This window comes from Balaenoptera physalus, assembly GCF_965194825.1.
Source record: "Balaenoptera physalus genome assembly, chromosome: 3".
NCBI classification, from domain to species: Eukaryota; Metazoa; Chordata; class Mammalia; order Artiodactyla; family Balaenopteridae; genus Balaenoptera; species Balaenoptera physalus.
The window spans coordinates 141,523,540-141,547,389 of NC_138890.1; the positions used below are offsets into that span (position 1 = coordinate 141,523,540).

The 23,850-nt window shown below is 42.1% G+C and overlaps 1 protein-coding gene and 1 long non-coding RNA gene across 7 annotated transcripts in view; both read right to left on the reverse strand.

Moving 5' to 3' along the window:
- Nucleotides 1-23,850, reverse strand: part of NIM1K (NIM1 serine/threonine protein kinase) — a 69,412-nt gene that overhangs the window by 42,802 nt on the left and 2,760 nt on the right. For 4 of the 6 annotated variants that reach the window (XM_082455916.1, XM_082455917.1, XM_082455918.1 and 1 more), the window contains exon 2: nucleotides 233-354. The exons of the other annotated variants lie outside the window; for them this stretch is intronic. Coding sequence is in view for 1 of the 4 variants with exons in the window: in XM_082455921.1 (XP_082312047.1) it covers nucleotides 233-354 (122 nt within the window). In the remaining 3 variants the exon portion in view is untranslated. The remainder of the gene's footprint in view (nucleotides 1-232; nucleotides 355-23,850) is intronic. 6 annotated transcript variants of the gene reach the window in all.
- Nucleotides 16,707-20,623, reverse strand: LOC309657597. Its single transcript, XR_014261862.1, has 2 exons — nucleotides 17,165-20,623; nucleotides 16,707-17,091 (listed from the first exon to the last, which is right to left on the reverse strand). It is a non-coding gene; the product is annotated as an uncharacterized lncRNA (long non-coding RNA).

The following is a 23,850-nucleotide window of genomic DNA, read 5'->3' on the forward strand; positions in this document are numbered from 1 at the left end:
AGTTGTTTTTTTTAATCAAATAAATATTCATCTTGATGAGAAATAGAATATCCTCTAGGGAGGCAGGAAATTCATAAATCATGTAGGTGTAAGCAGTCATTCTGGATTTTACATGAAGAGAAAATACATTAATACCAAACTGGCCTTCCATGTGAAGGGAGTAACATAGTAAATAATAATGTAAATCCGTTAAAGAACATGAGTCATGAAGTCAAAGATCACGCAGGCCTACCTGGCTTGGAAAAGCAAAATTCACTGCTCTCTAAAAGGAGAGGAAGGGCCCTCCTGTCTGGCTGCGCCTTTGCTGCTCCAGGAACTGCTGAGCACAGGCATCTGCACAGAGGACCTTGGCGACTGAGGAAGAGAAAGGCAAATGTAATTAGAGACGCTTTCTTCCCCAGAGCGGGAACACTTTGAGGCTGGTTGAAGAAGAAGTGATTACACAGTGTTGGCGAGGCAGTTTAAGGGGCACCCACCAGGGAGCCAGGAGGCTTCTGGAGCCAGTTCTGAGAATTACATACTGTTCCATGGTGCTTGCTAATTGACCCGGTATTTCAGGCTGAAAATATTTCCCCAAGGAGGTGAGTGAAAGTAGATAACAAGGATCTCATCTCATGGGGCAGCCCACGAACAGAGCATGAGCTCTAGAAACCAGGTATTATTCGAATGTATGAAACTGCAAAAAGATCACAGATTGAACACGGAAAGATTCTGAATTATGCATCAAGAAAATTTCTGCTGTGATTCTCAGCCCACACTCCCCCTCCTCCCTGCCGTGTACTACTTTAGTCTGAATTTTATGAATTATTTATCATTGTAAAGATAAGGGGTATGTACGGATCTGTGAAATGGGCACATCTCTGAGAGCTTCATGATAACAGTCACTTCATTTAAGTGGCAATCTATGCACACATAAGGAAAGATATCTACACAGTGCAGGAAAAGTTCTGGATGCGCAGTACCCAACTGTTGCCAAGGAGGAGGGAAATGAAGTAGGGGCGGAGGTGGAGAATTCAAGAAGCTCTTTCACATTTCACCCTGTATACTTCAGTGTGCCCTTTTGTTGTTGTTGCTATTTGGACTATTTATGATTATGACAGCAATTTTCTTGGCTTAAGGACTAAAAATATACGTTTACCTCCACCGATTTCTGGGGAACGTGGCCCCTCTCTGGTGACTGTGTATGTAAAAGTAACTCATCTCTGATACAATAAACTGGCCTACCCACCTGGCATGGTCTAGTCCAGCATTCCAAAGCTGAGATTTTCCAGAGTTGTGAGTTCGGAAGTAGGATGACTTGGAAAGAAATGAAATCTGGCACTTTGTGTCAAGTGGTTGAAATGGTGACATAATTACCAACTGACTGTAGAATACACCCCCAGGCAGAAGGGGGTGCTCCAGTATTGGTGATGAAAACAATACATGGCACTATGGTGCCAGTATCTGACACCAGGCCTGGAGGAACACGAAGAGGGACTTAAAGCCCTCATGGAGAATATTAGCTGGTGTGCCCTCTGCATTTGTTTTTGTTTCTCTCAAAGTTAGGGCTTTGGGAATCCCGAAGAAAACAGTATAATGAACTCTAGTCTCAGGATCATGGGGGGAATTCTCTTCCCAACTGAGTTATGGATATTTCAGAATATTCAGAAACAATCCCAGAGATATATCTAGCTGCTGCCTGGGGCCTTTTGTTCCCAGACAGATTTGGGGGCTGACAGTGGGTGATGACATGATGCATGTCATCGGGATAAAGCTGTGTCTCCACAGGCTGCATCTTCTCCTTTTGTCACTGAGCCACAGTTCTCAAGTAAGTAAGGGTACCAGGTTACCTTTGCACAGAGGAGCCACCTACAAGGGGAGGATGAGAGATGGGTGAAAGGAATGGGGGCCCCTGCTGAGCCCTCCGATCTGAGCCAAGGTTGTGTCAGGAGTCTCATGACAGAGCTGTGCTGAAACCGTGGTTATGTCAGAGGCTGGATCTGGTCCTGAGGATTTTAAAGTCTGTGAGGGATTTATTGGGGGCCCTCGGATGTGGGCATTTTAAAATACCCGTTGGAGCCTGGACTAAGTGCAAAGGATGGAGGCACTCTGCAGAGGGAACAGATGCTGGAAGGGTGCCTGCCCAGGAGGGCCCATGGCCAAATGTCAGCAATGACAAGCAGTAGAAATCCAAAGGCAGGGCACGACCCTGTCACCCAAGTCAGAAGTCTCGGCGCCGTCCCTGGCTTCTCTCTTCCCCTCACCCATCACTCAGTCCTGTTGACTCTCCCACTTCAAACCACCCCAGTCTTTTTACCCATCATCCTGACCACCGCCTGTACTGGGCAGGCTGGATCCCACGAGACACAGTGATGCACATGCTTTAGGGCACCAGCAGACCAGGGCACCAAAGAGAAGAGGCAATAGAAGTCTTAAAATATTTTGATATTTGATATAATTTTTTCAATGCATCTAAACAATCATCATACGAAAAATCAGAACTTGGGTTCTATTATTCTTATTTTATGGTTAGCTTTGCTTAAATTTTGAATTGCATGTGGGGGATGATGATGGTGATGGCCTTTAAAGGTCTCAATCCCACTCGGTACCTAGTTGGCTGAAACAGCCTTTTAGCAGGCTTTTCTACTTCCTGTCTTGCCCAGTTCAACTTTATTCTCCAGGAAACCACCTGCAGGCTCTTTCTAAAATGTAGATATTACTTTCCCACTTAGAATCCTTCATTAAAATGACTGCAGGAGGCCGCTCTCACCTTCTGAGATGGCCCACACTCCATCTGTGGAGTGTGTTTCTCTCTAAATAAATCCACTTCTTACCTATCACTTTGTCTCTCACTGAATTCTTTCTGCGACGAGACATCAAGAACCTGAGCTTCATTAAGTCCTGAGACCAGAAATGGGAGCAGTTTGAGGGCAATTCCAAGCTGCAGCACGTGGGCAGTAGGGGAGCCGCCCGAGTCCTCCCGCACCGTCGGGCCCCACGACGAGCACGTTATTGATTCCGTTTCTTAAACTTCCCGAGAAACTATATACCTCAGTACTCCATCACGGTCTGAAGGTCGGAGGACCTCAGCTCCGGGCGGGCGCCCCGGAGCGGCGAGGACAGGGAGCTTCTCCCCCCCGCTTCCTCCCCCCTCTGCCCCTGCCAGCCCAGCGCCACCGCGGATGGACTGTGGGAGCCCCACGCCTGCGGGCGGCAGGACCGGGAGGGAAGGGGCAGCTGCCGCAGCACAGCGAGGGGAGCTCTCCAACCTCCACTTGGATCCACTGACATCACGGGTTCCACGCCGGTCACGGTCAACGTCCCGGTCTCGGCGTTTTCCCTGCCCCGCCCTCCCGACTGTCTTCCTAGCGCAGACCCCCTTCCACGTGGCGTACCTGCTCTCTCTGGATACGAACTTTCTATGGTGGGACACTGAACACAGATAGATATAAGGAAGGATGTACGGTCAGTTCCTATGGTTTCCGTAGGTCATCCTCATCTTGTAAATTCTCCACAAAGCAGATCACAGCCGTGAGGAGGAGGGGCTGAGCCCTTGGGGCCAGAGGGAGGAGGTGGCCTCCTTTGCCCCCGGAGCCTTATAGGGGGGTAGGTGCTGCTGTGGCCGCCACGCTGGGGGGCTAGCGCTGCCCTGAGGCCTAGACGCCGGCCTCTCGGTTTGGCTTCAGCTGGGAGTCACCTCATGCTCTGTGCTGGAATCCACTTTTCATGCCTTTGGTGTCTGTAAACCCTGGATGGGTTACTTATTTTGACAAATTGTTGCTTCGGGGTCTTTGTAAGTTAAATTTCTTTTCTCTAAGGATAAAATGAATAAAAAAGAATCTCCCAGCAAAAAAAAAAAAAGACTACAGGATAAAATTCAATTTCCATTGCATGGTCTAGAAAGCTCTTCAAGATCTGGCTCTTGATTTTATTTCTAGCTTCATTTCTCATCTCCCCCGCTCCCTTTCATTGGCCCCCTCCATATATCCTGATGGGGTTCAGGACATGCTACCCCAAAATATGGCCCCATAGTATTTTAAGCAGGAGAGTCACTCCAACTTTCTTCTCCCCTTGCCCTTCTTCCCTGAAACATGTTATACAACCCTCAGGTGAGATGGGCTCTCCCTATACCTGGAGGAAAGGAGCAGCCTTATCTCTGAAGACAAAGGGTCATAGAGAAGAATCCTAACAAAGAGGCTTTGCTAAGTTTCTACCAGTTGACTACACTCAACTCGTACTCCTTAGCCTATCATATTCCTCCATGACTGTCCACTCTTCATCAAACCCAGTGTAAAACACTCAGGCCTGTTTCTTTGGGTCTTCATTTCCTTATGAAGGCTCCCATGTCACATAAGATGTATATGAAATAAATTTGTATCCTTTTCTCTTGTTAATCTGTTCTTGTCAGTTTAATTTCCAGACCCAGCCAAACTTTCCATCCTTTATAACCCTATATTTGAGACATATCAAAACACCTGAGGTCTCATAAACATCCCAGGCTGCTTCATGCTTCTCTGCCTTTGTACATGACATGCCCTCTATATGGACTGTTTCCATGACCCATTCACCATCAAACCTCTAAAACTCTATCTGTCCGTGAAGTCTTCCTTGACTCTCTTACATCCACGGGGCTCTCAGAGTATTTCATGCATCCCTCTAGGTATATCTGCCTCTCTGTGGTGTCACTGTTTGTGTGCACATCTCTGTCTACCTGTTTAGACAATGAAGGAACTGAGAGCAGAGATGTTCTATTCCTTTTCTATCTCTAAACAGTGCCTGGCACATCATAGGTACTCAATGCATGTTTATGGAGTAGAAGAATTAATCAATGAATTAAAACAGGTTTATTTTGTTGGTAAGCAGAAAAATTATTTTAAATTCTTGTTTTACAAGAGATTAATTTCATTCCTTTTCTTAATTTCAGTCACCTAATGGTTGAAATTCTACGTATTCAAATTAAGACTACATTCCATTCTCTTTCCTTTCCTTTCCTTCTTTTCCCTTCCCTTCCTTTCCCTTCCCTTCTGTTCTCCTTCTGATACTCCTCGCAAGAATTTAGCTCCTCCTCTGGTTTTCCCCCATGAACTCTGACATTTTCCTTCAACATCTTCAAATCCTGTCTGGTGTTTGAGTTACTTGGGTACATATTTGTCCTCCTGACCGGAACGTGGGTTTCTATGGGGCAGGTCCTCAATCTTATTAATTTCAGGATTCTGGGCACCCAGTACCCAGGAGGAGTACATAAATGCTGGCTGACTTGACTTGAATCGTACAGATACTTTAAAAGGTAGTGTGGGGCTTCCCTGGTGGCGCAGTGGTTGAGAATCTGCCTGCTAATGCAGGGGACACGGGTTCGAGCCCTGGTCTGGGAAGATCCCATAGGCTGCGGAGCAACTAGGCCTGTGAGCCACAACTACTGAGCCTGCACGTCTGGAGCCTGTGCTCCGGGACAAGAGAGGCTGCGATAGTGAGAGGCCTGCGCACCGCGATGAAGAGTGGCCCCCGCTTGCCACAACTAGAGAAAGCCCTCGCACAGAAACGAAGACCCAACACAGCCAAAAATAAATAAGTAAATAAGTAAGTAAATTTAAAAAAAAAAAAAAAGGTAGTGTAGATCTTGGAAGATACAGATATTTCTCTCACAGACATCCTTCTCTGGCTGAAAAAACAAAAAACCCACCACAAACAACTGTTGTATGATGAAGAAGAAAAGGCAAAAATCTAAAAAAGACAACCAAACAAAAACCAAAACTCTTTCAAGCGCTGTCTCCTAAAACAAGGGCAGGTTTGTTACAAGTGCCCCTCACCCGAGCACCTCTGGCTGGAAAATTTCTGAAACCTTGTGAGTTTGAGGAGATGCCCTACTGCTTTTGTACAGCATTCTAAGGTTCCCAGTGAAGCACACCTCAAATGTGGGTAGACATTCCTAAGAAGGCTATTTGAGTTGGAAGCATCCAATGTTTACAGACCAACGCTTGCTCCAGCCCACAGACAATAAAAACAACCCGATTATGGTTTCCCTTTGGAAGGCTACTGAGGTTAAAATGATCACAGTACAAGTAAAGAAGGCTCCGTTTCCCTCTGTTTTTATTTTAAGGGTGTGACACGTTAGTAGCCTCCAGCAGATTTTGCTGTGTTTTAAAGCATGAGAAATAATCCCTGCTCTATTTTCAAGACCTTCTCTGCACTCCTCAGTTCCTCCAAAACGGTTCTGCAAATATACACACCCATGCACTTGCCTTTGCCCTTCTCCCTACTCCTTGCCTTCTTTGTGTTTACACTTCCCCATGGGAGCCAAAACCAACACTAATTAGTGGTGAATTAAATCCTACCACTAGGACACTAGAGGATCAGTGTTTACCCAGGATTCCAAGGCATCCCTCGTCCCTTGTCCCAAGCTCAAAGACTCACAGTTAAATATGCAGCCCTGAAAGGAATTCTGAGATCTGAATCTATTATGCAATTTATTCCTAAAGTTTTACCATCCCTATCGTAAAATATCCTTTCATGCCCAGGTAGCCTGACATACCCAACTTGCCCTGACTGGAGCACACTTGCTCCTTGTCTCACTGAGCCTTCAAGACCCTGCTGAAGTATCACCTTCTTGGTGTTAGACCAGACAGAGTTAGCTGTTTCACCCTAATCACTCCCACTGAAATTCATTTCTTGATATTCTCAGATCTTATCCTGATATTCTGTCTTGCTATCTCATATCTGATAACCTATCAGCTCATATTCTAATTATGTTTGGCCTTTCTAGACTGACCTCAGCTGCTTGTTTATCTTGTATCCTTAATATTCCCCAGCATCTAGTCCTAGGATATGGTAGGTGCCAAAAAAATATTTGTTTTAAAATAATTAAAACAATATACGAAAGATGAAGTAACATAAACCTATAAACCACAAACTAATAGCACCTTTGGAAGGACGACTGCAAGCAGTCGTGCTTTTAGTTGGTGTTAACATAGTCCTACTAGCATTTTATTCAATATGACAGAGAAGGTATACTAAAAGCTACTTTTATAAGCAATTACTATATACCAGACACTGTGCTTTTGTATTATTGATCACTCATTATGACAAACCCTGCAAGACAGATATTAAAATTCCCATTGCACTGATGAAATAACTAAAGTTTATAGAGGCTGAGGAACTGGTCCAAACTCAGAGAGCAAGTGAGTGTCAGGGCAGCATGGGCTCCAGGCCCTCCTGACCCCACTGGCTGCCTCCATGTGGTCTACACTATAGTAGAACATAACGCTCAAAGGAACAGGCCGTTGCCCTGAGGTCCAAGCTTGGGCATGAGTTACAGATAGCAGCAAGGGCAGGCAGGAGAATCAGAAAGGAAGAGTCTTTAAAGTGTTTTGTTTTCTAATAAACCACTGGGCCTGATGAATATCAGTGACAGTAAATATACAAATGGAAGTATCTTTTATTCGCAACTACATAATAGACTTGCCTTCCCCATTGCAAGTACCCGACCTGACTTGATGAAACTCTAGATAACCCTATGCTATTGGATGACAACCTGCACAGAGAAAGATCAAAATGGTTCACTATGATTGTTATTATTGCTAAACAAGTTCAAATGACTCAATGGAAGTTATAAATAAATAAGAATACATAGCAGGGGCTTCCCTGGTGGCGCAGTGGTTGAGAATCTGCCTGCTAATGCAGGGGACACAGGTTCACGCCCTGGTCTGGGAAGATCCCACATGCCACAGAGCAACTAGGCCCGTGAGCCACAACTGCTGAGCCTGCGCATCTGGAGCTTGTGCTCCGCAACAAGAGAGGCCATGACAATGAGAGGCCCGTGCACCGTGATGAAGAGTGGCCCCCACTTGCCGCAACTAGAGAAAGCCCTCACACAGAAACGAAGACCCAACACAGCCAAAAATAGATAAAGAAAGAAAGAAAGAAAGAAAGAAGCTTTCATTAAAAAAAAAAAAATTGTGGTAAAATACATTAAAAAAAAAGTTTAAAAAAATAATTAAAAAAAAAAAAAAAGAATACACAGCAATACTTGCTGTATATGTATACACCAGAGAAGAAACAAGCTAGATCACAGCTCAGGCCATCTTGGAATAGAATACCTGTTGAAATTTAGCAGACTGCACAAAAAAGTGAAATTATAAGCCAATTTTGCTCCCTAACATATATATAAAAAATGTAAAATACATAGTAGTAAATGAAATCTGGCAGTATATTTATAAAAGTATGACCAGCTAAAACTTCTCCCAAGAATGTAAGCATGGCTTAACAATAGAAGATGTGTATATTTAATTTAACACATGAATCAATTAAAGGAGAAAAATAAAAGAACAGCTCAGCAGGTGCAGAAAAAGCACTCGATAAAACTGTACACTCGAGGGCTTCCCTGGTGGCGCAGTGGTTGAGAATCTGCCTGCCAATGCAGGGGACACGGGTTCGAGCCCTGGTGTGGGAAGATCCCACATGCCACGGAGCAACAAGGCCCGTGAGCCATAATTGCTGAGCCTGCGCGTCTGGAGCCCATGCTCCACAACACGAGAGGCCGCGATAGTGAGAGGCCCGCGCACCGCGATGAAGAGTGGCCCCCGCTTGCCGCAACTAGAGAAAGCCCTCACACAGAAACGAAGACCCAACGCAACCATAAAATAAATAAGTAAATTTTTAAAAAACAAACAAAAAAACCTGTACACTCGAGCTATTTGTGAGGATTTGGTTCAAGATGGCAGAGTAGAAGGACGTGCACTCACTCCCTCTTGCAAGAGCACCAAAATCACAACTAACTGCCGAACAATCATCGACAGGAAGACACTGGAACTCACAAAAAAAGATAACCCACATCCAAAGACAAAGGAGAAGCCGCAATGAAACGTTAAGAGGGGTGCAATCACAATAAAATCAAATCCTATACCTGCTGGGTAGGTGACTCACAAACTGGAGAACAATTATACCACAAAAGTCCACTCACTGGAATGAAGGTTCTGAGCCCCACGTCAGGCTTCCCAACCTGGGGGTCCGGCAACGGGAGGAGGAATTCCCAGAGAATCAGACTTTGAAGGCTAGCGAGATTTGATTGCAGGACTTCAACAAGATTGGGAGAAACAGAGACTCCACTCTTGCAGGGCACACACAAAGTAGTGTGCACATCAGGACCCAGGGGGAAGGAGAAGTGACCTCATAGGAGACTAACCCAGACCTACCTGCTAGTGTTGGAGGGTCTCCTGCAGAGGCTGGGGGTGGCTGTGGCTCAATGCGGGGACAAGGACACTGGCAGCAGAAGTTCTGGGAAGTATTCCTTGGCGTGAGCCCTCCCATTGCCCACCATCAGCCCCACCAAAGAGCCACTAGGCTCCAGTGCTGGGTCGCCTCAGGCCAAAAAACCAACAGGCAGGGAACTCGGCCCCATCCATCAACAGACAAGCAGATTAAAGATTTACTGAGCTCTGCCCGCCAGAGCAACACCCAGCTCTACCCATGACCAGTCCCTCCCATCAGGAAGCTTGCACAAAACTCTTAGATAGCCTCATCCACCAGAGGGCAGACAGCAGAAGCAAGAAGAACTACAATCCTGCAGCCTGTGGAAAGAAAACCACATTCACAGAAAGATAGACAAGATGAAAAGGCAGAGGACTATGTACCAGATGAAGGAACAAGATAAAACACCAGAAAAACAGCTAAATGGAGTGGAGATAGGCAACCTTCAAGAAAAAGAATTTAGAATAATGATGGTGAAGATGATCCAGGACCTCAGAAAAAGAATGGAGGCAAAGATTGAGAAGATGCAAGAAATGTTTAACAAAGACCTGGAAAAATTAAAGAACAAACAGAGATGAACAAGACAATAAGTGAAATGAAAAATACACTAGAAGGAATCAATAGCAGAAAAACTGAGGCAGAAGAACGGATAAGTGACCTGGAAGACAGAATGGTGGAATTCACTGCTGCAGAACAGAATAAAGAAAAAAGAACAAAAAGAAATGAAGACAGCCTATGAGAACTCTGGGACAACATTAAATGCACCAACATTCGCATTATAGGCGTCCCAGAAGGAGAAGAGAGAGAGAAAGGACCCAAAAAAATATTTGAAGACATTATAGTTGAAAACTTCCCTAACATGGAAAAGGAAATAGCCACCCAAGTCCAGGAAGCGCAGAGAGTCCCAGGCAGGATGAACCCAAGGAGAAACACACTGAGACACATAGTAATCAAATTGACAAAAATTAAAGACAAAGAAAAATTATTAAAAGTAACAAGGGAAAAATGACAAATAACATACATGGGAACTCCCATAAGGTTAACAGCTGATTTCTCAGCAGAAACTCTACAAGCCAGAAGGGAGTGGCACAATATATTTAAAGTGATGAAAGGGAAGAACTTACAACCAAGATTACTCTCCCTGGCAAGGATCTCATTCAGATTTGACAGAGAAATCAAAAGCTTTACAGACAAGCAAAAGCTAAGAGAATCCAGGACCAACAAACCAGCTCTACAACAAATGCTAAAGGAACTTCTCAGGCAGGAAACACAAGAGGAGAAAAGGACCTAAAATAACAAACCCAAAACAATTAAGAAAATGGTAATAGGAGCATAATATTGATAATTACCTTAAATGTGAACGGATTTAATGCTACAACCAAAAGATACAAACTTGCTGAATGGAAACAAAAACAAGACCCATATATATGCTGTCTATAAGAGACCCATTTCAGACCTAGGGACACATACAAACTGAAAGTGAGGGGATGGAAAAAGATATTCCATGCAAATGGAAATCAAAAGAAAGCTGGAGTAGCAATTCTCATATCAGACAAAATAGACTTTAAAATAAAGACTATTACAAGAGACAAAGAAGGACACTACATAATGATCAAGGGATCAATCCAAGAAGATATAACAATTATAAATATATATGCACCCAACATAGGAGCACCTCAAAACATAAGGCAAATGCTAACAGCTATAGAAGAGGAAACTGTCAGTAACACAATAATAGTGGGGGAGATTAACACCTCACTTACACCAATGGACAGATCATCCAGACAGAAAATTAATAAGGAAACACAAGCTTTAAATGACACAATAGACCAGATACATTTAATTGATATTTATAGGACATTCCATCCGAAAACAGCAGATTACACTTTCTTCTCAAGTGCACGCAGAACATTCTCCAGGATAGATCACATCTCAGGTCACAAATCAAGCCTCGGTAAATTTAAGAAAATTGAAATCATATCAAGCATCTTTTCTGACCACAACACTATGAGATTAGATATAAATTACAGGGAAAACAACGTAAAAAACACAAACACATGGAGGCTAAACAATATGTTACTAAATAACCAAGAGATCACTGAAGAAATCAAAAAATACCTAGAGACAAATGACACAACGTGAAAACACGATCCAAAACCTATGGGATGCAGCAAAAGCAGTTCGAAGAGGGAAGTTTACAGCAATACAATCTTACCTCAAGAAACAAGAAACATCTCAAATAAACAATCTAACCTTGCACCTAAAGGAACTAGAGAAAGAAGAACAAACAAAACCCAAAGTTAACAGAAGGAAAGAAATCATAAAGATCAGAGCAGAAATAAATGAAATAGAAACAAAGAAAACAATAGCAAAGATCAATAAATCTAAAAGCTGGTTCTTTGAGAAGATAAACAAAATTGATAAACCTTTAGTCAGACTCATCAAGAAAAAGAGGGAGAGGACTCAAATCAATAAAATTAGAAATGAAAAAGGAGAAGTTACAACAGACACTGCAGAAATACAAAGCACCATAAGCGACTACTACAAGCAACTCTATGCCAATAAAATGGACAACCTGGAAGAAATGGACAAACTCTTAGAAGGGTATAACCTTCCAAGACTGAACCAGGAAGAAATAGAAAATATGAACAGACCAATCACAAGTAATAAAATTGAAACTGTGATTAAAAATCTTCCAACAAACAAAAGTCCAGGACCAGATGGCTTCACAGGTGAATTCTATCAAACATTTAGAGAAGAGTTAACACCCATCCTTCTCAAATTCTTCCAAAAAAATTGCAGAGGAAGGAACACTCCCAAACTCATTCTATGAGGCCACCATCACCCTGATACCAAAACCAGACAGAGATACTACAAAAAAAGAAAATTACAGACCAATATCACTGATGAATATAGATGCAAAAATCCTCAACAAAATACTAGCAAACAGAATTCAACAACACATTAAAAGGATCATACACCACGATCAAGTGGGATTTACCCCAGGGATGCAAGGATTCTTTAATATACGCAAATCAATCAATGTGATACACCATATTAACAAACTGAAGAATAAAAACCATATGATCATCTCAATAGATGCAGAAAAAGCTTTTGACAAAATTCAACACCCATTTATGACAAAAACTCTCCAGGGAGTGGGCATACAGGGAAACTACCACAATAAAATAAAGGCCATATATGACAAACCCACAGCAAACATCATTCTCAATGGTGAAAAACTGAAACCATTTCCTCTAAGATCAGGAAAAGACAGGGATGTCCACTCTCGCCACTCTTATTCAACATAGTTTTGGAAGACCTAGCCACAGCAATCAGAGAAGAAAAAGAAATACAAATTGGAAAAGAAGAAGTAAAGCTGTCACTGTTTGCAGATGACATGATACTATACATAGAAAATCCTAAAGATGCCACCAGAAAACTACTAGAGCTAATCAATGAATTTGGTAAAGTTGCAGGATACAAAATTAATGCACAGAAATCTCTTGCATTCCTATACACTAACAATGAAAGATCAGAAAGAGAAATTAAGGAAACAATCCCATTCACCATTGCAACAAAGAGAATAAAATACCTAGGAATAAACCTACCTAAGGAGGTAAAAGACCTGTACTCAGAAAACTGTAAGACATTGATGAAAGAAATCAAAGATGACACAAACAGATGGAGAGATCACCATGTTCGTTGATTGGAAGAATCAATATTGTGAAAATGACTATACTACCCAAAGCAATCTATAGATTCAGTGCAATCCCTATCAAATTACCAATGGCATTTTTTACAGAACTAGAACAAAAAATCTTAAAATCTGTATGGAGACACAAAAGACCCTGAATAGCCAAAGCAATCTTGAGGGAAATAAACAGAGCTGGAGGAATCAGACTCCCTGATTTCAGACTATACTACAAAGCTACAGTAATCAAGACAATATGGTACTGGCACAAAAACAGAAATACAGATCAGTGGAACAGGATAGAAAGCCCAGAGATAAACCCATGCACCTATGGTCAACTAATCTATGACAAAGGAGGCAAGGATATACAATGGAGAAAAGACAGTCTCTTCAATAAGTGGTGCTAGGAAAACTGGACAGCTACATGTAAAAGAATGAAATTAGAACATTCTCTAACACCATATACAAAAATAAACTCAAAATGGATTAAAGACCTAAATGTAAGACCAGACACTCTAAAACTCTTAGAGGAAAATATAGGGAGAACACTCTTTGACATAAATCACAGCAAGATCTTTTTTGACCCACCTCCTAAATTAATGGAAATAAAAGCAAAAATAAACAAATGGGACCTAATGAAACTTAAAAGCTTTTGCAAAGCAAAGGAAACTATAAACAAGATGAAAAGACAACCCTCAGAATGGGAGAAAATATTTGCAAACAAATCAACAGACAAAGGATTAATCTCCAAAATATATAAACAGCTCATGCAGCTCAATATTAAAAAAACAAACAACCCAATCAAAAATGGGCAGAAGACCTAAATAGACATTTCTCCTAAAAAGACATACAGATGGCCAAGAGGCACATGAAAAGCTGCTCAACATCACTAATTATTAGAGAAATGCAAATCAAAACTACAGTGAGGTATCACCTCACACAAGTTAGAATGGGCATCATCAGAAAATCTACAAACAACAAGTGCTGGAGAGGGTGTGGAGAAAAGGGAACCCTCTTGCACTGTTGGTGGGAATGTAAATTGATACAGCCATTATGAGAACAGTATGGCGGTTCCTTAAAAAACTAAAAATAGAATTACCATATGACCCAGCAATCCCACTACTGGGCATATACCCAGCGAAAACTGTAACTGAAAAAGACACATGCGGGGGCTTCCCTGGTGGCGCAGTGGTTGAGAATCTGCCTGCCAATGCAGGGGACACGGGTTCGAGCCCTGGTCTGGGAAGATCCCACATGCCACGGAGCAACTAGGCCCGTGAGCCACAACTACTGAGCCTGCGCTCCACAACAAGAGAGGCCGTGATAGTGAGAGGCCCGCGCACCACAATGAAGAGTGGCCCCCGCTTGCCGCAACTAGAGAAAGCCCTCGCACAGAAACGAAGACCCAACACAGCCAAAAATAAATATAAAAATTAATTAATTAATTAAAAAAAAAAAGACACATGCGGACTTCCCTGGTGGTGCAGTGGTTAAAAATCCTCCTGCCAATGCAGGGGACACGGTTCGAGCCATGGTCTTGGAAGATCCCACATGCCACGGAGCAACCAAGCCCGTGTGCCACAACTACTGAGCCTACGCTCTAGAGCCCGTAAGCCACAACTATTGAGCCCACGTGCCACAACTACTGAAGCCCTCACGCCTAGAGCCCATGCTCTGCAACAAGAGAAGCCACTGCAATGAGAAGCCCACACACTGCAATGAAGAGTAGCCCCCCCGCTCACCGCAACTAGAGAAAGCCCGTGCACAGCAACGAAGACCTAACACAGCCAAAAAAAAAAAAGAAAGACACATGCACCCCAATGTTCATTGCAGCACTATTTACAATAGCCAGGTCATGGAAGCAACCTAAATGCCCATCGACAGAGAAATGGATAAAGAAGATGTATTACATATATAAAATGGAATATTACTCAGCCATAAAAAGGAACGAAATCGGGTCATTTGTAGAGACATGGATGGACCTAGAGACTGTCATACAGAGTGAAGTAAGTCAGAAAGAGAAAAACAAATATCGTATATTAACACATATATGTGGAATCTAGATAAATGGTACCGATGAACCGATTTGCAGGGCAGAAATAGAGACACAGATGTAGAGAACAAATATATGGATACCAAGGGGGAATGTGAGGGGAGGGGTGGTGGTAGTGGGATAAACTGGGAGATTGAGATAGACATATATACACATATGTATAAAATAGATAACTAATAAGAACTGCTGTATAAAAAATAAATAAATAAAATGAAATTAAAAAAACAAACAAAAACACTATACACTCATTATTAATAAAAATGTTAGCAAACTAGGTATAGAGGGGAACTTGCTCAACCAAGTTACGTCTACCTGCCAAAAACCTACAGCAGACATCTTTTTAAATGGTGAAATATTAGAAGCATTCTCTACAAAATCAGGAAGAAGACAAGGTTGCCAGCTAACACTGCTTCTATTCAATATTTATTGGAGCCCCTGGCCAGTGAAAGAAGACAAGAACTAAATACTGAAAAGAAACAAAACTGTTCTGATTTGCTGACAAAGAATTTTAAACATTGAAAATCCTAGAGACTTTACTCACAAATGATTAAAACTAATAAGTAAGTTTAACAATGTTGCTGAAGACAAAATTAGTGCAAATTCAATAACATTTGTATTCACCAATAATAATCTGGCAATAATAAGAAAATATAACAATAATAAAACATATTCCATTCATATGAGTAGCAATAAAAATTCATGAGATACCTAAGAATAAATCCAACAAAGGAGATGAGAGAGACATAAATCATGAAAATTATGAAAGCTTATTGAAGAACATAAAAGAACTAATACATGGAAAAAACATACTATGTTTAATAAGAGAATACTCAATATCATAAAGATGTAAACTCTTCTCCAAATGAATCTACAAACTTAGTGAATTTCAATTGAAATCTCAATTGTTTTTTGTTTTTGTGTATGAGTATGCTTAAAACGGCATATTTAGTCTTGTATTCCATAACACATGGAGCAGGCTTGTTCCAATTTCATGTTTTAGATTGGTACACCTGCTCTCAACTCCAAATTTCAGGAAGGCAAACATCTTCATGCCTTCTGAAAGAGGTATGAGCAAAACTGTTAACATGAGTCATTTAGAACAGCCACAGAAGTGTAGGGTTTTAAGCAACTTTCCAAAAAGGCAATGAGTGGTCCTGGGCATAAAACGGGGGAGGTACATTTTTCAACATTTCCATCAGTTAGCTCAATCAGGAAGTGCTCAGCAGATGATTCTATCTTCTGACAAGTGAAAAGTTGAGGAAATGAAAATCTTACCTGAGGAAGATTTCATAAAAATAAATGCGTTTTTAAGAATGGGGGGGGCTTCCCTGGTGGCGCAGTGGTTGAGAGTCTGCCTGCCAATGCAGGGGACACGGGTTCGAGCCCTGGTCTGGGAAGATCCCACATGCCGCGGAGCAACTAAGCCCGTGAGCCACAATTACTGAGCCTGCGCGTCTGAAGCCTGTGCTCCACAACAAGAGAGGCCTCGATAGTGAGAGGCCGGCGCACCGTGATGAAGAGTGGCCCCCGCTTGCCACAACTAGAGAAAGCCCTCGCACGGAAACAAAGACCCAACACAGCCATTAAAAAAAAAAAAAAAAAAAAAAAAAAAAAAGCCGGAGAGCAGCAACGAAGACCCAATGTAGCCATAAATAAATAAATGAATCCAGTAATTATATATATCCTGAAAAATACGACTATTAGGCATTACAATTTGGGGGTTAAAAAAAAAAAAAAAAGAATGGGGAAGAGAGGTTAGCAGAGAAGGTAGAGGTGAGAACTTCCAAGGAAGAAAAATTCCAAAATAATTATAAACCACATTAAGGGTGGTCAGAGGTGGGAGCCTGGAATGGGTCAGGAATAGGAACTCTCGGTATCTTTAAGACATTAGTCCAGCATCACCATTTCAATAGGCAACTTAAATGTCAAAATCTATAACATGGTTACTCCTTGAAGTGGCAGTGTGACATTGGAATACTAATATATTCAGCTATTTGATAACATGATTTCCCAAGGGAAAATCTAAACAAAAACTAGTTGGGATGATTGAACATGCAAATTTTCTAGATTCTAAGTCTTTCGTTTCAAAAATACAAGTGATAGGAAAATAATGTTGTAAAACCTAAGAGAGGTTCTTTAGAAAGGAGGTCATAGTGAAACCGTGCAACTCAGATTGGAAAATAATGTTGCAAAACCTAAGAGAGGTCCTTTAGAAAGGAGGTCATAGTGAAACCGTGCAACTCAGATTGGGACTTGAACCCATGGTCTTTTTTTTTTCTTTTTTGGGTGCATTGGGTCTTCGTTGCTGTGCGCGGGCTTTCTCTAGTTGTGGCGAGCAGGGTCTACTCTTCATTGCGGTGCACAGGCTTCTCACTGCCGTGGCTTCTCTTGTTGCAGAGCACAGGCTCTAGGAGTGCGAGCTTCAGTAGTTGTGGCACACGGCTTAGTTGCTCCATGGCATGCGGGATCTTCCCAAACCAGGGATCAAACCCGTGTCCCCTGCATTGGCAGGCGGATTCTTAACCACTGTGCCACCAGGGAAGTCCCTGAACCTATGGTCTTTTAATTGAGATTACACACCTGGTCTCAGGATTTAATAAAGCTCAGGTTCTTCTTGATGTCGCAGAAAGAATTCAGTGAGAGACAAAGTGATAGGTAAGAAGTGGATTTATTTAGAGAGAAACATACTCCACAGATGGAGTGTAGGCCATCTCAGAAGGTGAGAGGTGCCGAAACATGGGGTGGTTAGTTTTTATGGGCTAGGTAATTTCATAGGCTAATAAGTGGAAGGATTATTCCAACTATTTCAGGGAAGGGGTGGGGATTTCCAGGAATTGGGCCACCGCCCAGTTTTTGGCCTTTTATGGTTAGCCTCAGAACTGTCATGGCACTGGTGGGTGTGTCATTTAGATGCTAATGTATTACAATGAGTGTATAATGAGGCTCAAGGTCCACTGGAAGTCGAATCTTCCACCATCTTGGACCTAGTTGGTTCTAACCAGTTTCTGTCATGTCTTATGGCTATGTCATTCTTTTAAGGGTTGTGCCCTGTCCCCTTCCCTCCTGTTTCAGTAGGAAACATGGGAGTGGGAGGGGTGGAGCTGACGATCAACCAGCCACAGACTGTGTCAAAACGGTTAGACCTATGAAGTGCTGTTAGACCACCACATGTAATCTTGGCTTGTTATTTATCTTATGGTTGTGGTCTATCTCCCTTATTAATAGCTACTGTTTAATGAGAGCCTACAATAAATAGCAAGTGCTCAGTATGTAGGGTGAACACAGAATTTGTCACTCAAACCAAGACACTTTTGAGAGTAGAAGGAGGTGCTATTAATAATCACACTGGGACAACAGATGTAATCCAGAGCCTTCCCTGATGAACTGGGACACATGGTCACCCTATCAATCAGTGACGGTGTGGCAGTCACCGTAGGCTGGCTCACTCAACATCTTTATTAACTCTCCCTTCCTTGCCTTCTTCTGCTGTAGGGGCTGGAAAGCCCAGTTTCTCTTCCTCCCTCACAGCTAGGGCTGTGGAATACTCCTCCAATAACAAGATGAAATATCCAGTTCAGCAGACTATTTTTAAGTGCCTGCCTACTTTAAGCCAGTGGGTACAAGGTCCTCCCCAAGAGCCGCATAGGTATGATTCAATCATCAGGTAGTGGGGTAAGGTAGACACCTAAACAGATAATTTAAATATAACGTTCAAAGCACTGGGCCAGACATATGTGAAGGTAGGGTGGGCACCCAGAGAACACGTGGGGTATGGTCAATGTTCAGGGCAAACTTCCTGAATGAGATGAAACCTGAAAGAATTTGCCCCTGTGATTAAGCAAGTGCTAAGATAAGGAAATGTAGGTCAGGGAAACAGAAAGTGAAATGTGGGTTTTTTTTTTTTAATGGCCATTGAATGTGAAGCAATGTAAAGGGTGGGAAAATCTGTACCTCATTGTCTGCTACAAGAACTAGTGCTGTTGATTATGTCCAAAGGGTATTTGTCTAAACTAGAAGTTCAGAAAAGTTTAAAAGGCTTTTTAAAAAACCTTCATAATTAAATATGATCAGAGTGTATTTTATTAGCCAAGAATGGGAGTAATAGTCTGTATTTGCATCTTAGTCTCTGTTCTGATGGGCAACTTTCACCAATTAATCTAGCATTGAACAAAAAAGGTTTAAGTCACCAAATTTCTGCTATCACTGAACATTCCATCAATGAGACAAACAGCTTTAAACCCAGAGTCTACTTACTTAGCCCTGCTATATGCTAACCTTTAAAAAAATGTTGCATCCTGTTTCCTATAGCTATTAACCATGTCACCTGTTTTATTGTTTTAAATCTTTTTTACTTTTCTTGGTAGATAGTAGTCACCAAACCACACAGACTAGTTCTCACATGGATGTGATGTGCTATACGGAGAGGGTGACTCCTAAGGAAGCCTGAGTTCAGGCAAGACAGAAGCGTTCCTCCTCACCTTCTACATCACTTTCTATACATCTCCATCCAAAACCCACCAGCCAGACCACGAGCCTCTGAAGAACTTCTCTGCCTCCCGAGAAGACAGTAATTCTCTAGCACGTGCGACATGACAGAACACAAACCCACTAACGTAAATTTGTCTCAGTGTTACATGGAGTGCTCTCAAGAGGCGTGAATCTTCACTGGGGCTGCTCAAGGCTTAATTCCAGAACTCTGGAAACACTGCTGAGCCGACTGCTTCTGGCTACACAGGTCCTGTGTGAGTGAAGCAGACTGGTGACTGTCATGCACTGGGGAAGGGCCAAATCATGTCGGATCTCCCAGGAGATCAAAGCAGCCTCAGCTTTCAGGATGTGTCTGCACGCAGAAGCCTTTTCACTGGCTTCCCAGCCTCACTTAACTGCTGAGGTTCCAAGGAAATAATCAAAATATCAGATCCACATTCCATGTGGTCTCTGCCGTGTGGGTGGAGAGACCCACACCTCCATGCTTAATGGTCCCACTGAGTCCCACCCCACCACTTCCATTCTGGTTCTCACCCAGCCCTCCCTCTCCTCCTCCATCATCTTTTCATGTGAGTATCCCCTCATTTTGTTCTAATCCACACTTTTCAGATGCCATCTCCAGATTCTTCAGATGCCAGAATGCTTTCATTGTCTACAGAAATATAAGACCTGTCTTAACTGTAACTGAGTCTTCTCGAATTCATGACAGGAAGACCTCTTTACACCTGTTCCAAACCCAAAAGGTCCAGAAGGAAGAGTTGGCTTCCCAGTCGGTTAGTACTTAGGAAGAACCTAATTTGCAAGGCTCTGTGTTAGGGCCAATACAGGAAGCAAATATACCACACAGAAGAATATTGAACAGTCAAGCTTAAACTATAAAGACAAGTGGAAAAAGCAACATTAAAACTGTATGTAGGGCTTCCCTGGTGGCGCAGTGGTTGAGAGTCTGCCTGCCAATGCAGGGGACACGGGTTCGAGCCCTGGTCTGGGAAGATCCCACACGCCGCGGAGCAGCTGGGCCCGTGGGCCACAGCTACTGAGCCTGCGCGTCTGGAGCCTGTGCTCTGCAACAAGAGAGGCCGCGACAGTGAGAGGCCTGTGCACTGTGATGAAGAGTGGCCCCCGCTCGCCGCAACTAGAGAAAGCCCTCGCACAGAAACGAAGACCCAACATAGCCAAATAAATTAATTAATTAATTAATTAATTTAAAAAACATTATGTACAATATGCTTTATTTTTAACTACCAAGAAACAACCCTCGGAAATGTTAACCATGGTCATCTCTCTAGTTGGGATTATAGATGGTAGTAGAGACAGAATTAAAGATAATTATTTCAAAAAAAAAGATAATTATTTCTTTCATTTTAACATTTGTTTCTGTACTTCTGACAAGAATACTAGCGACATTGATATTTATTGTATACCAGGCACCGTTCTAAGAGCTTTACATGAATCAACTCATTTAATTCTTGCAACTATCCTAGAAGGTAGGTACCATTACTATAGGCCCCCAAAACTGAGGTACAAAGAGGTCAAATAATGTGCCCAAGGTCACACTGTAGGTGAGTCACAGAGCCAGGATTCAAACTCAGCAAGCTGTTCCGAAATTAGACTTAACCCCTACTTCTTGTTGCCTCTGGAATATGTACTATTTTAGAATACATACTTTATGTATAAATATAATATGTCTTACAGTAAAGAACTATAATATTTCTTTATACTAAAGAAAAGAAGATTAAGAAATGAAAAGAAAAAGAAATATAAGACAAGGTAGCCAAGCAGAGAGAGGAGACAAGGTAAAAGAATAATGGTTTAGAAAGGAGTCAGGAGAAATGACTCCACACTTAACATCTCAGGATTGGTTTCCTCCACTGTAAAATGTGAAGGGGAACAAGTCTATACTCTAGAGAGATATTTTACTCTGCAGGTTACCAATAGTTGACATGAAAGGTCATGAAACCTGCACCATCATTTTAGGCTTGGCCTGCACATCGTTGATTAGTCTGTAGCAAATTTGCTGTCTTTGTGCTTAGATTAACATCTTCAAACCGATATGTACCGTAACGCAAATGCCCAAAGAGTACCAAAACTATTAGTAGAGCTAAGGATATGGTCCTATATGAATGAGAGTAGAGATCAGTTTTTAAAAGACCAAAAGTGGTGAGAAAAGAGAAACTGGTCTGGCAGCATGCATGATTCCAAAGGGCAGCAACCAATTTATTCAAAGCTAAAAATCCTGAGTTGATACAATTAACAATAATCAATACATGACAAGGAAAAGAAACCAACAAAATGGAATAATTTCCCAAGTGTGCCTACATGATTAATTCCCTGTAACTGCAGGACATGAGTTTCCTGGCTCTACCAGGTATATGAACATAATCCATAGAAAGTGAATCCATACTTACTGAAATTTCATAAAACAACGAGAGAATCCTACAAGGTTCCAAAGAGAAAAAACAGATTTCACGCCAAGAATCAAGCAACAGAATGGCAATGAACTTTCAGAAACATTGGAAGCTGGAAAACAATAAACCAATCTTTGGAAATTTGCAGGAATGAATTGCCAGTCTAGAATCCTATCCCTAGGCAAACCATCAATTAAGTGTGAGAGTGAAACAGACTTTTCCAGACATGCAAGGTCCCCCAAAGTTACTTCCTGTACCCTTTCTTAAGAAGCTAGCAAAATGGATGCTCCATAAAATGAAAGCACAAACCAAGAAAGAAGAAAACAAGAGAACAGGGGGAACAGGGAATCAGCACAGACGGAAGGTAAAGAGAAATCCCGGAATGCCAGTGTGTGTCAGGGCCATCAGAAAACTGGTTCAGACTGGAGAACTGAGGGGTCCATTTCGGAGGGCTGGTGTGGGTCCCAGAAGGAAGACGATTGGCCGATGCATTTCATTGTGTGGAAAATACCCAGGAGAGGCATTTTCAAGAGCCACTAGAAGATAATGGCGATAGGTTCTAAAAAGTAAACAAATGAAAAACTATTTTCCTCAAAAAAGTTGTAGAGAAAAAGAAATACAGCCATAGTTCACGACTTGGCCCTGCAGTGAATAATAATCACACAGTCATAGCAATGCAAACACAATGTTGATTTAATTAACATTGCGATGTCACTTGTGAGAAGCACTATAGGGCAGGATTTTCCACGGAGAGGTGTGCAAGTCCTTGTCTCCTGCACTCTTCCTCCTCACCGTCCTAGCACAAGACATTAGCCCCTGAATCTTCCTCCGCATTCCCCTGTATAAAATCCAAATTACTCAAACAATGGTTACTAATCCAAAAGAGCAATTTCTCCCTTTTCTATCCTTGACCAACTATTTCTGAAATTAGCAGAACTTTGGCTGCTCTGGCTAAAGTCCTAGGAAACATTTAGTCCTCCTTCCCTAAGCCTGATGCTCTATGGAGCTCTCCCCTGCCTGGTATTTGCAAATAAACGGTTACACTAATGGTGCTCTGGCTGATTTTCTTCCACCAACTATGTTGCAAAAATGGACGAAGGGGAAGTTGGACGGGTGGAGTAAGAGAGCTATATCCTCCCCTATAATAAGAGAAAGTACATAGATTCTGTCTAAAACTGGTAACTCAAGGACCAGCCACATAAGTGAATTATTTGGAAATGGGGAGGTATGTGATCAAACAGCTAAGAGCAGAGTCTCCCAAGGAGGGGGACTGTTGTTTTGTTAGAATCTTTTCACATGCTCTAATTCACAAAATTAGATGAATGCCTTACTTTGATAACAATTTAAGCAATTTTTAAAAGTGAAACTTGCAATTTAAAGTTTAAATATTGCAATTATGTAATCAAGTGTGTCTACAAATTATCCCAACAAGTGTAGATGTAGAAAGCTTTCTTAGTGGCTTAAGGATTGGGAAGAAGGAGGTCTAGCGAGCAGATGGGAAGGCTGCCCCAGCCCACACTACTGAGAGGAAACAGTGACCCAGAGAGATTTTTGGTCCACCACTCAGGCCTCCCAGAGATCCTCTAAGTTGGAGGATTTTGCTAAACAGGATAGTGGGGGCTTTCTGGAAAAGCATCAGATTCTCTGTTCTCCATGGAAGATGAAGAGTAGAGTTCTTTTTAGCTTCCTGTTCTCCAACTTGTTTTTCTTTTGCCTTTGTTTTCGTTTTTCTGTGCAACTCTCTTTACACTCAATTTTTTCTTTTTACTCCCTTTCCTTTAATCTGTGAGTTTTCTTCTCACTTAAGACTTTTTCCCTACTGTTTTTTCTCATAATCTTAAATTCTTCCTGCCACTCTACCTTGTCTCTCTTCTCACCTAGATTTTCTCTAAGTCCTACCTGATACTCATGTTCATAGACATGCCAGGTGATTTTAGTTTTCATCTCTTAATTTTCCAAGTAGTTAGCTGAGATGACTTGAGTCT